Source organism: Nomascus leucogenys, chromosome 3 (genome assembly GCF_006542625.1).
Source record: "Nomascus leucogenys isolate Asia chromosome 3, Asia_NLE_v1, whole genome shotgun sequence".
Lineage (NCBI taxonomy): Eukaryota > Metazoa > Chordata > Mammalia > Primates > Hylobatidae > Nomascus > Nomascus leucogenys.
In genome coordinates, this window is record NC_044383.1 from 91,797,289 (window position 1) to 91,815,340 (window position 18,052).

At 40.6% G+C, this 18,052-nt stretch overlaps 1 protein-coding gene across 2 annotated transcripts in view; it reads right to left on the reverse strand.

Moving 5' to 3' along the window:
* PREP (prolyl endopeptidase) overlaps positions 1–18,052 on the reverse strand; it is a 127,097-nt gene that overhangs the window by 94,204 nt on the left and 14,841 nt on the right. For both annotated transcript variants that reach the window (XM_030809517.1, XM_030809518.1), the window contains exons 3-5: positions 7,192–7,325; positions 5,925–6,055; positions 3,183–3,392 (exon numbers count right to left, since the gene is read on the reverse strand). In XM_030809517.1, the coding sequence (XP_030665377.1) occupies positions 3,183–3,392; positions 5,925–6,055; positions 7,192–7,325 (475 nt within the window). The remainder of the gene's footprint in view (positions 1–3,182; positions 3,393–5,924; positions 6,056–7,191; positions 7,326–18,052) is intronic.

An 18,052-nucleotide genomic window follows, 5' to 3' on the forward strand; every position in this document is an offset into this window, starting at 1 on the left:
GGAGACAGAAGATGCCATGAGCTGAGATTACGCCACTGCACTCCAGCCTGGGTATTTGTAAAAACACACAAAAAAAATGAGCTGGGCATGGCGCTAACTAGTCCCAGACAAAGCAAGACTCTATCTCAAAAAAAAAAAAAAAAAAAGAATTCAGATATAACTATACACCTGTAAGAATGGCCAGAATTCAGAACCCTGATAGCACCAAATGCTGTCCAGGGTGTGGAACAAGAGGAACTCTCATTCATTGCTGGCAGGAATGCAAAATGGTCTAGCCACTCTGGAAGAGTTTTGGAGGATTCTTATAAAACTGAACAGACTCTTAACCACATGATCCCACAATCATGCTCCTTTACCCAAAGGAGTTGAAAACTTGTGTCCAAACAAAGAGCTGCATACAGATTTTTTATAGAAGTTTTATTCATAAGTGCTAAAACTTGGAAGCAACTAAGCATTCTTTCAGTAGGTGAATGGACACACTGTGGCACATTCAAACAATGATTATTTAACACTAAAAAGAAATGAGCTATCAAGCCAGGAAAAGTCATGTAGGGAACTTAAATGTATTATCAGGAAACGAAAAAAGCCAATCTGAAAAGGCTACATACTGTCTAATTCCAACTACAGGATGTTCTGGAAAAGACAAAACTATAAAGACAGTAAAAAGATCAGTGACTACAAAAGATTGGGATGAGAAAGGAATGAATCGTTGGAACACAAAGGATTTTTAGGGCAAGGGAAACTACTCTGTATGATACTACAACACTGGATACATGTCACTATACATTTGTTCAGACCTACAGAATGTACAACACCAAAATCAAACCCTAAAGTAAACTATGAACTTGGGTGATAATGATGTGTCAATGTAGATTTACCAATGAAAACCAAATGTACCACTCTGGCGGGGGATGTTCATAATAAGAGAGGTAAAATGAATATGTGGGGGCAGGAGGCACATGAGAAGTCTCTGTATTTTCTTCTCAATTTTGCTGTTAACTTAAAACTGTTCTAAAAACTAAACTTCACTTTTTAAAAAGTTAAGTATCGGCCAGGCGCGGTGGCTCACGCCTATAATCCCAGCACTTTGGGAGGCCGAGGTGGGAGGATCACAAGGTCAGGAGTTCAAGACCAGCATGGCCAATACGGTGAAACCCCATCTCTACTAAAAATACAAAAAAAATTTAGCTGGGCATGGTGCTAACTAGTCCCAGTTACTCGGGAGGCTGAGGCAGGAGAATCACTTGAACCCAGGAGGTAGAGGTTGCAGTGAGCTGAGATCACGCCACTGCACCCCAGCCTGGGTGACAGGGCGAGACTCCATCTCAAAAAAAAAAAAAAAAAAAAAAAAGGTTAAGTATCGGTTGAATATCAAACTGAAAGTAATTAACTCATATTTGCTGATTTGGGAGGCTTCTTTGAGGCTGAACTTCTTTTTTTTCATTATGATGACGTACCAAGCTTTCAGGGAAAGGGAGGGAAAAACGTGATAATACCATAATGTAAAAAAAGCTTTATGGCACTTAAGTGATTGTCATTGAGCTTTCAGGGACACCGGTAAGAAGTACATGGTAGGAATTGCTTAGCTTCATTTGTAAGGCTCCCATCACAGTCTGAGAGGCTACGGAGATGTTGGCTTTCTTATATCTATCACAATTACTAATTATTATTATTTTGTGCCACTGAAAGCTGATGGTAAATAGTAACTTTTGTTTTTTACAAGTTAACATAATAACGTTCTCTAACATAAATTGGCCAGTTATACTTTTTTGTCTCCCAGAACGTGGAAATAACTAACATTTTCTAACTCTGGGGCACTCTTAACACAGGCAGCTAATTTCGTTTCCAGAGCACAGACATCTTTCTTTAGCCAACATCCTTGAATAAAAAGCCTACTTTTAGCTCCTCTTGTAATTCACTGGTGAATTTATAAAAAAGGTCTTGATGTAGCCTAATCAAAAGGCAGAAAAAGCTAAACATAGCCAAGAGATGAAAAACACTGCAGCCTTATTCTCAATTCAACTGCGGGAAGAAAAACAGAAAAGAAAGCAAGGATATTTAAAGATGACAAAGATACAGCAAGTCATGATAAGGGGACAACAGGTACAGCAGAAAGCACTGGAGTAGCTGTGCTTCTTGCCAGATCCCAGCCCTCCAGCAAATTACTGAGCCTCTGTGCCCAAGCTCCTAATCTCTAACACAGGGATTGTAAAACTTACCTGTAAAGACCAACCAACACAACAAGAAAATGCTACATACCACCTTGAAATGTGGGGTAGCAGAAGGAAGAAAATGACACATTGTACCAGTAAGGTACAAGGTACATAGCCCTTCCTGCCTGGGAAAATTTAGAAGTGAAGGAGCAAAGGAGGAGGAGCACTTTGAACACAACAGGATCTTTGTGCAATTAAAGAGAACAATAAAGGTGTGTCCAGAAAGTAACAAGGAGAAAAGTATCAAGATAAATGGCAACCAACAGGTGACCTATAACTTCTGATCAGAGGAGAATATGCGATTACTACAGTAGTAAAGTTTTATAATCACTCAACATCATCAAATAGTTTGGTTTGGTTTAAAAATTCACCTTCTCCATAATCTCCTTAGGAGATATAACACATCTATAAGGGATTGATTGATTGTAATAATGATCCCAATTTTCCACAGCTCCCTGTATCTATTTCTCCACCCATTGAAAAGGGGCTGGCCCTCTGGCTTGCTTTAGCCAACAGAATGCAGCAAAGCTGACGTGCCAGGAGAAAGCCTAGGCATTAAGAACGCTGTGTCATTCAGCTCCCCGTCTCGTAATTCTACTAAGTTGCCACGTGAGCAAGCCCAGGCTAGTCTGCTAGTCGTCCCAGCTGAGGCCCCAGAAATGTAAAAGAGCCAAGCCAAGATGAACCAACTGACCTGCAGCTGACCACAGATACATGTTAGAACTCAGCCAAGGCCCTAAGAACTACCTGGCCAACCCACAGGCTCATAGCAAAAATAAATGTTTATTATTCTAAGCTACTACATTTTGGTGTGGTCTATTACACAGCAAAGCCAACTGATACAACACCCTTTAAGGAAACATGGTTCTGGACCACACAACCTCTATGTAGGGTTTAGCATCTCTTTTGAGTCACTTGAAGTCACACTTCGTTTTGTGAAAAACGTGCTTCATCTGAGTCTTCACTCACCATCACTTTTTCCATCCTGTTGAGGGTATGAGTTGTAGAACATTCCCTTCCCATCATGGGTCCAGGCCATACAGCTGAACTTGACTCTTTCAAGCACATCTGGAAGCTCTTTGGCACCATCAACTTTCATGAACTTGATTGTCACCCAGTCTGAGCCACTGGCACTCAGACCATAGGCAAAATATTCACCATCTTCGCTGAACGCGTAACCTATGGGACACAGGAGAAATCATCCAGTGACAAACATGGGAACACAACTCCACTGCCCTCTATGCCATCTGGCAAAGCTCTCTTTCATAACACGGAGGTAGAATGTGGCAACAAAAGGAACAGGAATCTGGTAGTGAGGAATCCTGGGGGCTCAGCCCAAGTTTTACAGGAATTACCCTTATAACCTTAGACAAGCTTCCTAACCTCTCCAGGTCTTAATTTGTCTATAAAATGAAATATTAGATTATATGCCTATTAAAATGCTTTCATTTTGAAATTTTTATAATGCAATAGGCAGTTCAGTTAAAAGCAGAGCTCATCTGGGACTTCTGTTATATTTTATTTATACTCTAAAGGGAATAAGGAGAAAAAGGAAACTGCTTTTAGAGTAATGACTGAATTATGACACATACCATATAATAGAACTAAATTGTAGTCATTAGGTAATTTGGGGGATTGATTCCAAACGATCTAAAATCCCTTGTTACAGCCTCATTTTCGGAGCATTACCTGTGCACAAGGATTAATGTCCACACTGTCTGACCATCACAGGCCCAGGTAAATAAAGCCTGAGGGTTTGCAGTGAAGGCACCCAGAGTGCACATTCCACAAGAAATTGTGAAAGGAAAAGCAATATGTCTATAGACTGTCGTGCCATGTACAATCCTTTAGGGCCCTGGCGGAATGTTCTAATCACTATGGAATGTTTCCTGGCAAATACTTGTGTTTCATATTAGCTTTTTTTAATTATGAAGTATGTAAAGCATTCAATACAACACCTCCTATTGGAGACTCTGACACCAGAGATTTCCTCTTAGGCTGTTTGCTAAATGTTATTGGGGACTGAAAATTTTAAGAAGCTCAACTATTATTAGAGGTTTCCTATTCTTTTACATGGAATTTCAATTAATGGGAAATTCGTTTAAAATTTCACAGAACCTACTCATTAACCATTGTAAGTCCTATAAAGTATCTAGGCTCATATGTATGTAAATGCAGAAGAGTCTAGAAGGTGACAGGAAAAAGAAACATATTCGCCTTTTATTCTACATAGTACTGGAGTGTTTGAATTGTTTATATATATATATATATACATATATATATATATCTCAGAAAAATTTAAATAAAACATTTTGGTTTGAAAAGTATGTTTAAAAATCATATACTACAAAAAGAATCGGAATGTTTACTCCTTTTGTGATAACTTCCCTATAATACTGCTCTTAGAAAACTCAATGACTGTTTGAGGCAGGTCTCATGCCTAATTTAGCTTCTCACCCATCAAGGCTTTGTCCATAGCAAACATTCCATAAAGAAGTCACGAGAAGAATGCATTATCGGGGTGGGAGTTAAGACCCTGTCCCTCTGGATGGGTTGCAAGATAGATCCTTGTGGAAACTAAATGAATTCCTATATGGGATATGTTACTTCAACAGAACCTGTGTATTAAATTCACTGAAAACTACAAGCTCAGATTCATGGAAGAATCTGAGCTGGCTGATGTCTTATTTTTGATACTGGTTCGATAAAGGATCATTGTTTATATACACAGCCTATTCAGAGGGAGGGGAAGGTGGACCACTGAATGACTGGATCATGGTTAGAAGTGTTTGTATAAAAAAGGGTCTTTGCACAGGTCTGATGGAACGGGGCTCTATAACTCCCATCTTATTGATTACAGAGGACTTCAATGTCTCAATTTCTCAATTCTAGAGGGCCATAACTAATCATATGGTTTTTTTCTACAAAACCAGAAGATACTACAGGGGAAATGCTGAGCCAACATCATCTAGGACATCATTATCATTGTAGAGTTTACAATTATTAAAACACAGAACTGGAGAATAACTTAGTTCCTTACCCTAGAACTCTGCTTATTGCAGAAACCTTGGATAATCTTCTCTATGGCCTATGGAGCAGGTTATCTTAGGGGCAGAGTTAAGTAGGAGATGTACAGCAACTGTGGACAAACTTAGTCTTTAAACCTGCATCTTCAGGAACAGGATACCCAGCTGTTCAATTTCTACAAGATTTGTGTGTTTTTACTTGTAATTCTAACATGTTGACAATTAACTAGATTTTTAAAACTCTAATCGCCTCCTTCCCAAGAGGGAAACTGATCTGATAAACATTCTTTCCTGTTTAATATTTACAGTTGGAACAATCTTTGTACAGATTAAACTTCTTACAGAAGATGACTTATTTTTTTCTAATCACAGGTAGGTCTCAGGGATGTTGGAGGAAATGATGAAGATACGTCAAGATTCCAGAAGCCCTAGAAGCTAATTTGGGTCCAGTGTGAATTATTCTCCAGTTCTGCTTCATGCCATCAGAGCAGAAAAGAGGAATGTGACTATTCATGCATTCTAAATATACTGTGCAAAAATTAGCTTTCCTGATATTGTATGTGCATCTGTTCCACAATATGGTCCACACCCTGCCTGGCATTTCAAAGGTAAAGCAACTGCACTAACTTCAGAGCTCCAAGTGAGGGTCTTGGGAGTTCCACGGGACTCTCTGTGTAGCACTTACCTCGGAGTGCCACTGTGCCATCGTCAGACAGTATATTGGGGTCCAGGAACACTCTGGCCTCACCCTCTAAGGAATCCTGTACATATAATACTCGCTGGTTCTGCAAACCTGTATTGTAAAAATAAAAATACCTGGGGAACAGAGATGGTCTTTATTTAGCTGTGGAGTTTTCTATTTGTGGAGTAAAACCAGACACACACAAGCAAAAAACCAAAACAAAACCAAAAACCTAAAAAGGTACAACTGTAATCTGGCCATCACAGGGACATGGGGACATGGGTGAAAGGTCCCATCATTTCTCTCTACCTAGAGCTTGTTAACGGAATTGCTTTCCATATTCAAATCCTGTATTGAAATCCTGCACATTAGCTAAGTAGAGGCAAATAAAGACCATTTTATGTGTTAAAATAAAAATTGATATTCAAATAAAGCAGTAACTTTTTCTTTTAAATGAAGAAGAAAGCAGACTTTTCTAAAATAAAATTCTGGTTCTTTTCCCTAGCGAGGCTGCTAGGGTGCAAGGTCAGTACACTTTCTCTGTAAAGGGCAAGACTGCAAATATTTCAAGCTCTGTGAGCCATACAGTCTGTCACTATAATACTAAGGCCTGTAGCTGCAGCACAAAAGCAGCTATGGACAATATGTAAACTGATAAGCATGGCTGTGTCCCAATCAGACCTTATTTATAAAAATAGGTAGGCAGGCAGAGTTTTGGTAGGCAGGCTGTACGTTGCTGATCTCTATGTAAGAATGGCAGAGGGCTAAAGAAAGTCTAAAGTAAACGTGTGATAGTGGCTCCAAAGAGATTTAATAAAAGATCAAGAAAACATGTGTAAGTGGGTGTTAATGGGACAGGAACAAGAGAAGTGAATTCACCCATTTCACCATTCTTTAATGGAAAAAATACACAGAATTAAATGTTTCCAAGTAGTATACATCAAAGATAATTAACTTTGGAGGCAAACAAACCTCCACTGCTGTCTATGAATCACCCTGTCTCACCAATTACTACCCATAAGACAACAACAATTTCCTATAATCTAGATTTCTTTATATGACCTATCTCTACTAAATTTCTTAACTATTATTTTAACAATTTGGGCAATACCTAATAGATCAAAAATATTATTCTCATTCAGGCATAGAAATTAATTCCTTATAATGAATTAATCTTATACAAGGACAAGTTATATGGAATTTGTATTTTACAATTTAAGAAAGCATTTACTTTGAAAATAAAAAGGAAATTCAGTAAAAGCAGTCTCACCGTTTTCCTTTCTTGAAGTGGCAACTATACTTGGGATAATCATATAGTTCAGTCATTCTCTCTTTGTATAAACCTCTGATGGGACACTGCTCAAGAAATGGCACAGTAATCTTATTCTGGGCCTCCACAAAGGCCTGTGGAGAAATTAAAATGGACAAAGCAAGTTAAATATAAAATTTTCCAAGTGAAATGTTACCCACTAATATGTATCAGAAAAAGCACACGTTGTCTCTTGGCCAGTGCCTCTTCTCTCTCATTACCAGCCTCTCTCACCTCCTTACCCTTCTTCATACCTTCCCAGCTCCTGCCAAGTGACTGATTAATATCTAGTAATAACCAATGCTTACACGGTACTAACTCAGCTAACGCTTACAGGGCAAGTATTAACTTATTTAGAACTCACAATAATCCTATGGAGAAGGTCCTTTTATTAGGCCAACTTTACAAATGAGGAAACAGAGGTTTGGAGTGGTTAAAAAGTTGCCCGACATCATACAGCTAGGAAGTGGCAGATGGCAGAGTTGGCTCCCAGATCCACACTCCTAACAAACACACTATACTGTAGCTCAGATCACACACTGCCAATAATCTGCATTTACACAGTGCCATGACTCCGGGCTTCTTATTCAGCAGCTGGCCATCCCAAGAGAAGTCAGAGTCAAAGAGAGAAAGTTAGGGATACCCAGGTGCTATTTTATCGATTTTGGTTTTGACTTGCTAAGACCTACTACCATGTTAATTTCAATCAGAGAACTTTGCTAAAATTTGCAACCAAAGAACATTGAAAAAACATTGGAAGCCGGGTGCAGTGACTCATGCCTGTAATCCCAGCACTTTGGAAGGCTGAGGCGGGTGGATCACTTGAGGCCAGAAGATCGAGACCACCATAGCCAGCATGGCGAAACCCTGTCTCTACTAAAAATACAAAAATTTGTCGGGTGTGGTGGTGGGTGCCTGTAATTCCAGCTACTCAGGTGGCTGAGGCACAAAAATCACTCGAATCCAGGAGGCAGAGGATGCAGTGAGCCAAGATCGTGCCACTGCACTCCAGCCTGGGCGACACAGGGAGACTCTGTCTTAAAACACACACTAAAACAAAAAACACCTGAAACAAGTGGCATTGCAGAAGAATATCGGCAACATGGTTTATAAGAAAGGCAAGAGATGGCTGTCAGGAAATACTGGTAGTGAAGTCAGGAAAAGGGGCTTTTACAAAAGATGAGTTGTACCTAAGCACACCCTATTTGTAACTAACCAGCTAAAAAGTTAACAATACCATAAAAACTTGGCTAGTAGTAATTCACATCTGGCTATTAGCAAGAAATGAAACGAGAACATTGTATCAGCTTTAAATTCAATAGAAGATTTCATCAGATGTCTATAAATACGTAAATCATCAGGGAAAAACTTCAGGAAATTAAGACCGTAATATATTTTGAATGGCAGGGAAAAATGCATTATTATCAGAGTTCACTTTTTGGATATATCATCAAGCTCTAAGGGCCCATCCAAGCTCACAATGGTCTTCAAGCGTGCAACAATGCTTTGGGTTCCCCTACAAAAACCACCAATCCCGCTCTGGAGAACCATGAGTTTGTGGTGGGACAAACTGTTCCAAAGCTCATTGATTACGATGCATTTAAAAACAAGAGAAAAGGGATGTAAAGTATGAATACAGTAATTAACGTTTTTGCAAGAGGACCAGTTCAAGAAAAATAAAACTGTTACAGGTCACATTTCTGATTTCATTTAAACAGAAAATAAAATTTACTGACTCCCACAGAAATACAATTCCAGCTACCACTAGGGACTGGCAATCTTCGCCCTGGCCCACTTTCCTGAGGCTCTGGAGATCGGAATGGTTTCTGTATTTTTAAAGAGCTAGAGGGGAAAAACCAACAGACTTATGTGGCTTGCAACATTTAAAATATTTACTATGTGGCCCTTTACAGGAAGTTTGCTGACTGTACTTTCCCTCACTAAAAACATCAAGGAGGAAATTGGATTTTGTTTTTTAGTTGTAAAATCAATGCCTATCTGAGAAACCACTCAGGGGAGCATTTTGGAGATCATGAAGTGTGTCCAAAAGCACTACTTCATTTTACAGTGGAAGAAAACACCATGCCTACTTCACAGATATGGAGATGGAGGCAAGTGGTATTAAAGTCCCCTGGTTAAGGTCATGCAGTGAGTTAGCAAAATCACTCAGAGACTGAAAAAGGATGTGGAGATGAAGCAGATCCACCCAGGAAAGAAGGGAGACACAACCTGGGCCTCCTATGATTTTCTTCTGCATGAACTGGGCTGTGCTGGGTAGGAACATCAGGGAGCTGGAGCATCCACGTGGACTAAACACAAATCTTGTGTGTGTTTACACTGATCATGGCATTGTGGATGGATGAGTGACAAGTCCAAGCTAAAATCCCTGTCATCACGGAGCTCATGCTACTGGGGACACACCCACAAAAAGCCAGAGGGTTGCAGAATGGTTGGTTCTAAGGACATACACAGGGTAATCAGCAGAGCAATGCTGCTTGCTACCCAAAGTGTCAACTACAGATCAGTGTTGGCCTGAACAGCTTGCTACCAGCCCACAATGAGAAGAGTGCAGAAAACAAGAGTGAGTGCTGAAAATCTTTATGGCAATTTGACATTACTATGGCATCTTCATTATAATTTGGAAAAACCTCAATCCACAAATGGTTTGGAAATTTACAATCTAGCCATTCCTTGGAGATCTTGAAAATCACCAGGAAAGAGGGCACCTAATTAAGCAAGGTGGTCACAAAAGCCCTTCTAAGGAGGTTTCAAATTGAAGACTGAGAGGGAGCAACCATGCAAGGTGGGGCAGAATGTTTTGGGCAGAGGAAACAGCAGGTGTGGGAGTCCTGGCAGGGGGAATAGCTTGGCAGGTGTGAAGAAGAGTAAGGAGGTAAGTGAGGCTGGGAATGAGCTGAGGTCAGAGGACCAGACATGAGCTACAGCAGGTGGCACCTGGTGGGCAGATACGATGTTTCAATCTCTCATCGAAGTGCAAATAAGCCACGATTGCATAAGGAGATTTACCTTTTTTGAAAGATTACCGTGCTTTGGACGGGGAACAGACTATAGGGGAGCAAAAGTGGAGACATACAGGCCAGTTAGGAGGCTGGGACAGTGGTTCGGGTGAGAGACAAGGCAGAGAGGAATGGCTGGTCTATAAAAGGGGCAGGAACAACCATTATAATGGGAGTGGAAACAGAGAAAACGGGCACAGCACATGTTAGTTTGCAGTTTTGGTGGCTATTTCCCAGAGGGCCTCACCAGAACATTCTAGTCAGAGCCCCAAGGATTCCACTCTGAGACCCCAGCATGCTGAGGGTCTTGGCTGGCCCCTGCACTTCCACTGAGGTATTCTCTAAAGAGGGTACCCTGAAGATTCATTTCCCTGATCCTTCTGATTCGCATGAGGCTGCACTTAGGCCCACGGTGGGTCCAAGGGTCAGAGGCTGCTCAACAGATTGCTCAGTTCATTTTCCTTGGAAAAGTAGAATTGTGTTCTCCAGCTGTTTCTCTATTTTGCTTTGCTTCTTTTACATGTCTCATGGTATAATTACAACTACTGCAACATAATTCATCTCACCCTGAAGCAGACACACTGGCTTTTCACGTATAAAATTTTCATAAAACTGTTATGCCAGGCATAAAAATGCTACCAAATAATTCCAGGATTAGTACATCCAATTTTGTCACCTCCTACCCACAAATGTTAGCTAATTACTTTAAATAGACCATTAAAGACTGCACTCTTCCAAGTCAAATATCTAGATGTAAAACCAAAGAGTGTCCAAATTCCTAAAAGTCTCAAGTTTTTTCATAACACACATCTTTATAACTCGGGCAAATCCTTTTCATGAAGGTGGTAGAAAACTTCTATAAAGAAGCTTTGTTAAATTTAGGGTTACATAAATGTCAATAATATTTCCGATATTTTAACCAGGGAAATGCCTTCTTGGTCATTTACGTATTTAACAGGTATACCATCTTGGTTGATCTAAAAATTAGAAAAAAAAATTGGGGAAAAGGGAGAAAAAGAATAAAAATAAAGAAAAAGAAAATGGAAGAGTTACATGGTGATAAGGAAGCAGGGTGAGGAAAACACAAATTCCTTGTTGTTCAAGGAGTTTCAGTACCCACAGTCTCATTCTAGGATGTATTAAAATAACTGCAATATGAAAGCCCCGATGCATGCAGCTGAGCTTCTAAAGAGAGTCAACAGTTAGATTTTATATCCATAGATGAATCTGAACACATTTTCCTAGCAAACAGTAGCTGCTCAAAACTAAGAAATCTTACTTATATCTCATTTGCCTTGACTATTAGAAAGCTTAAAAGCAAAGCAAAGCTTCAGTTATGCAAGATCATTAAGTTCTAGAGATCTGCTGTACAACACTGTACCTATAGTTAGCAATACTATATTGTGCACAGAAAAATCTGTTACAAGGGTAGCTGTCATGTGAAGTGTTCTTACTGCAATTAAAAAAAGAAAAAGAAAAGCTATCTGGCAAGCGGTGGCTTAATTTGGGAGCTGAGATTCCTTTACTCCTAATGTCTTCAGAAAATTTTTTTCAAAGTGCCCTCATGTACTCTATTTTAATACACAAAATACTGCAGACCTACGAAATAAGCCAGGCACAGAAAGATGAATACCTCATGCTCTCATTTATACATTTTATTTAAAAGAGTCAAACTCACAGAAGCAGTAAAATGGTGTTTACCAGAGGCGGGGGTTGGGGGAGATGTTGGTAAAAGGACACAGAGTTTCAGTTAGACAGGAGAAATAAGTTCAAGAGATCTATTGTACAACATAGTAACTACCTGAAAATTGCCAAGAGGGATTTTAAGCGTTCTCACCACACACACACAAAAAGTATGTGAGGTAATGCGTATGTTAAATAGCTTGATTTAGCCATTTCACAATTTCTACATAGATCAAAATAACGTGCTACACACCTAAATATATACAATTTTCACTTGTCAATTTAAAAAACTGACTTACGAAATACAGATATAGGCTCACTTACTGATTGCTCCACATGTAAATGGAAGTGTAAATTAAAAATACTGTTCACTTAAAAAAAACTCATCTTTTTACAATTCTTACATAAATGAATAAAAATTATGCCTAGAGTTACTCATTAAATAAACATGTATACAAAGCACTACAATGTGCACCATGGCGATTAACAAGATGAATGAAAGATAAAGATATGTGCTAGGGGAGAACAAATAAAGGGGAAGCTACTTCCAGGGCAGGGCAGGGCAGGGCGGGCTGGGGCAAGTGCCATCGGCAGGCAGGCAAGATGACCAGGAGGGATTTCCAGGTAAGGATTGGCTCAACCTCCCCTCTTCTGAAATACCAATGAAAACTAAGAGTGGTGCTATCTACATCCCACAGGCTTTAAGGAGTATCTGCTACAAATAACAGATATAGGATTTGGTTAAGCAACTATCAGGGCTTCTGGAGAAAGTGGCAAAAACCATAACCCCAGCCTAAGTGAAAGGCAGGGGCAGCACACTTGGATCCCCTCTCACTTTAGCAGAATTTGGAATTTGGAAATGACTCTCCAAGTACAGGGACAGCCCCATCAAAAAGCAGCCAAGAGGCGCTCACCCTGAGGCTATAGGACTTAGGGCCAGGAGGACAGGACAGTCAAGGTAGGTCATGCCCAAAAGACAATTAGATGCAGCTGCTTTTCAGGAAACACGTCCAGAAATGGAAATTATAAAAGACTGGAATAATGTACTTTCCAAGGCTAATATCTATGCCAAGGAATCTCTACCATTAAAAAAAAAAAAAAAGAGTGCTTGTAATTTTCCAGGACTTACTCAATGTTTACAAAAATTAGCAGCCCATCAGACAACAAAGGGGGAACCTGAAGCCCCAGAAAGAAAAGCTTGTTCAGGTCACAGTTTTGACCACAATGCCATTAACCTCACCACGTGAAGTGCTTTCTTTTCCTGGCCCACAAGCACCCCCCTACTCATTCTCAAGGAGGAGAAATATTCTAGTTCAGTCAGTGAGAGCCCAAAATCTTTTGGGCTCAACTTGAACATAAAAAACCCAGAGTGGGCCCATCTCTTCTCTCTGGGACCATCTGCTCTTGGGTGAAAAGGGCTCTAGTAAGCTTCCAGCTGCACATGACCAGCAGACTAGGCGGGGCCTTCTAGAAGCCTGTCAGGCCTCTTTCCACCTCTCTGCTTGTCCCCGTGTGGGTAAATCAACTCGTTCCCTCATTGGGACTAGTTACTATCAATTAGGGAGGAAGCAGAAACCATCACTCCGACCTGATATTCAAGCCTTGTTCTCAATACTTGTCATGACCAGGGAGCCCATTCAAAACTGAAATTTTAACCCCATTAGGCGCCATTCTTTGGTATATACTCTCCTGACCAAAAACCTGGTGAAGAGGTGATTTGCACCTCAAATCCAAACCTAACTAAATATCTGATCATGAGGACATTAAACACACTCATATCCTCCCTCTCCTGAGTAATTCTGTATCAATGATGAAATCCAAACTGTAACAAGATTACTTAGAAAATAGGAAGAAATATGAAAAACAAGACTATCACACATTAAGTTTCATGGGATGTGGCAAACACTGTTGGAGTTGCCATCTATTTCTTTCTGGTGCTGTATGAAGTCCCACGGATATTTGGGGAAAGGGTGTGACCACTAATGGCCAATCAGAATGTCCCTCCCCCAGACCAGGCAGGTAAGGCTGTGGCTGATCTCAGGGCTTGCTGGCATGACTCACACATCAGGGAGCCAGCCTCTTCCAGTCCTGCACTACTGAATTCAGGAGTGTACAGGAAGCAGGCTTGGGAGACTGAGTGCTCATGCTTGGTTATGCCAGGTACTGAAGGGCAGTGATCACACTGTGACTGATGAGGAATATCTGGCTGGAACGGTGACAGTTATACCTTCAGAAAGTTTGAGGTTTACCTTCTTTCTCCATCAGATCGTATCATCTGCAATTGAGCATTCTCAGTGAGGATTCTGGGTACTGGTCGCTTGTACCTCCATCTGTCATAGATAATGTGACAGACACCTCTGTCTGTATTCTAACTATGCTAACTCCCTTCCACGTTCTCTATATAAGTAAACACTATTCATTTTCATAAGCAAAGTCTTTCCATCAATTCTAACCCACAGGCAATAGTCAACAAAATAGTAGTAGTAGTAAACCCAGGCAAAACAATCAGAATCCTTTTTTAGGGACAAGAGATGAGTATTTGAAGAGAGAAGTTATCTCAACTCAAGACACTTGGGGCTACAAGGACTGTGAGAAACCCAAAGAGACAAGACTCATCTTTCTCTACCACATAGGAGCAGCCGCTGGAAAAATAAAATTATCAGAGAAAAGCAGATGACCTAAGAGAAAAAGGCAGGTTCCCAAAAATACTACATGCACTCCTGGATCAGACTGTGCCTAAAGGCACTTATACCCTGAACCCCAATAATGTGAGCCACTCAGCTCCTCTTTTTATGTGAGCTGGTCTGAGTTGGGTTTCAGTTACCAGTAATCAAGTGTCCTGACTAACACAGCTTCCTCGGAAGCCTCTGGTTTTCTGAATGAGATGAGACTGGATGACCATGAGCAGGCTGGAAAGAGGAGAGCTGACCAGAAGCTTGCTCCAGGGCTGGCTGGGGATGACTGAGCAAGTTCTTTGCAATAAACGTGTTTTATAAGAATGAACTTTAAGCATTAAAATAAAAAATTTTAAAATAACAAGACAAAATAAGATATCGATGAACTAGAAACTTTTAAGTATGAAACTTATAGACTTCCTAGATCTGCTTTTAAAAAAAAAAAAAAAAAAGAAAGAAAAGAAAAGCACATTTAGCCAAAGCTCTGGCTAAACTAATCAAGCAAAGATGATGCTACAGATACTCAAATTTAGAAATTATAAACAAATATAACCATGGATTGGGAGAATAAAGTCATTTTAAAAGCATATTACACATAACTTCATGCTAGTAATTTTTAAATCTCAATGAAATGAATAATTTACTAAGAAATACAAAGGACTAAAATTGATCCAAAAAGAAAGCAGAACAGAACAGAGCAATGACTGTGAAACAAAATGGGGAGAAAAAGCCCAAGAATTAATTGCAATAAAAGAACTTGTCCCAGATAACTCTAAGGATGAAGTCTTTCAAATTATCAAAAACCATAATTTCCATACTATTTAAACTGCTCAATAACGAGTGCAATGAGGAGCATTTATTAAGCACTTACTATGTGCCCGCTACTTTGCTAAATGGCTCAAAAACACTATCATTTAATTTTAACAATTATATGAGGTGGTTTTCTCCAAACTACAAGTCAGAAAAATGAGGCTAAAAAACATGACCAATTGTCGGACTGGGTGTGGTGGCTCACGTCTGTAATCCCAGCACTTTGGGAGGCCAAGGCAGGCAGATCACGAGGTCAGGAGATTGAGACCAGCCTGGCCAACATGGTGAAACCCCGCGTCTACTAAAAATACAAAAATTAGCTGGGCGTGGTGGCGCATGCCTGTAATTCCAGCTACTCGGGAGGCTGAGGCAGGAGAATTGCTTGAACCAGGGAGTCAGAGATTGCAGTGAGCCGAGATCACGCCACTGCACTCCAGCCTGGTGACAGAGCAAGACTCCATCTCAAAGAAAGAGACAAAAAAACCAACATGACCAATGTCTAATAATATTATGGAGCTAAGATTCAATCCTGCCTTTCTATCTCTAAAGTTGCTCATTTAACAACTATACACGCTGCCGTCCTACGAACAGGCAGAGGTTCCAACATCGCTAAGGGTTCTCATTAGTTGCTAGAGGGAGCAGAGTAAAAAGAAAGGTCTGGAAGAAAAGAGACAAGTTAGGAAGTTACTGAACATCTAGCTCACTGGCAATGTATGGGGGACCCAGGGAGGTGCTGGCACGGACAAGAGCAAGTAGAAAGTTATGAGATTTTATGGAGGTAAAACTGGAGCTCCAGAGAGTCATGTATATGATTAAATGAAGAGCTGATTCAAATGGTCAGAGGATCTGGAAGAGTCCCAGAAATTTTGTCACATGCCTTAATTTCCCCCAATGAGAAAAATTGGAACCATTAACACTAATTTACAAAGATGCTATAAACAACAGTGAGGTATCTATTAGAACTTAGTTGCTTATGAATAGGCCCTAAAAAAAAGAAAGGTATTATAATTGTTCTTTAATCAAGTAATCTAAGTATTCCCTAGGGCAGTTTTCCCAAACTTTCTGGGTCTGAAGAATTACCTGAGGGTGAGGAGTGGGGCTCTTGGAAAACAGATTTATACTGAAATCCAATGCTCCGGACTGAAGCTTGAGCATTTGTATTTTTAACAAGTGCCCCGGTGATTTTTATGGCTAAGCACTTTTTCCCCTGAACATGACAGAATGGGATGGTGAATTAGGCAACTAAACATGGTGGGGGAAAAAAAGAAGTTAAGGCCGGGCGCGGTGGTTCATGCCTGTAATCCCAACACTTTGGGAGGCCAAGGTGGGCGGATCACTTGAGGTCAAGAGTTTGAGACCAGCTTGGCCAACACGGTGAAACCCCGTCTCTACTAAAATACAAAAATTAGCCAGGTGTGGTGGCGGACGCCTGTAGTCCCACCTACTCATGCTACTTGGGAAGCTGAGACATGAGAATTGCTTGAACTCAGCGGGTGGAGGTTGCAGTGGAGATCTGCCACTGCATTCCAGCCTGGGTGACAGAACAAGCTCCATCTCAAAAAACAAAACAAAACAAAAATGAAGTTGAGAGAAATCAGTTATCGTAGTTCTTTAGATGTTCACTTTTTAACAGCTGTTTTCCCAAAAATACCGTATCTGATGCCAGCATTTTTCACTGAAAAACTGCAGATGACTGAAACCAAAGCTGATTAACTACTTACAGAGAAAACAGTAACATTAAATGTATACAAGTACTTGAAACAATTCATCAATGATTTAGGGTGTGCTTTTCTAAAATGGAGCTTTCCCTGATAGCAAACCAATGGGGCTGGAGTTTTAGACTCTGCAACAGGAGTGTCCAGTCTTTTGGCTTCCCTGGGCCACACTGGAAGAAGAATTGTCACGGGCCACACATAAAATACACTAATACTAATGATAGCTGATGAGCTTAAAAAAAAAAAAAGAAAGAAAGAAAAAAAAGAAAAAGTCGCAAAAAAAAAATCTCAGAATGTTTTAAGAGTCTGCGAATTTGTGTTGGGCCACATTCAAAGCCATCCTGGGCCACATGTGGCCGGTGGGCCGCAGGCTAGACAAGCTTGTGCTACAAGATGTGGCTTGGCCTCCTTTCTGCTCCAATCTCTAGCAGCTCAGAGATCAAGTGGCATGCCCATCTTCAATCTCTGGTCCTCCCAAGCTACAAGGCAAATTCCATGCTGGTATGGGCATCTGTCTTACTTATGACACCGCATCCCCCTTATTTAACCCATTACTCAGCACAGTGGGCACCTAGATAAACTAAGGAGAGAGGAGGAAAGGTAAAGAAGTAGGAGGAAATGAAGCACTTATGGAGAAAAGAGAGAGAATGAAACCTGCAGGCATGTGGCATTGGGGTAGCCAGCATCCATGCTCCCTCCGTAGCGCCCTCCCTTCTAAGTGGAGCAGGTAGCTATGCTGCCACTACAGAAGCCAAAGGGGGTCCCTCGGGCTTCTACCAAATCTCTTCTCTTACTGCTGCAATACAGCCAAGGGGCGAGCACACACCCACAGCTTGGCCAATCAAGACTCCTTCTTTTGGGATACCATCACTTGAAAAAGAGATGGCAGGCTGAATGACTGGAGATCACTGAAGCCATAGCA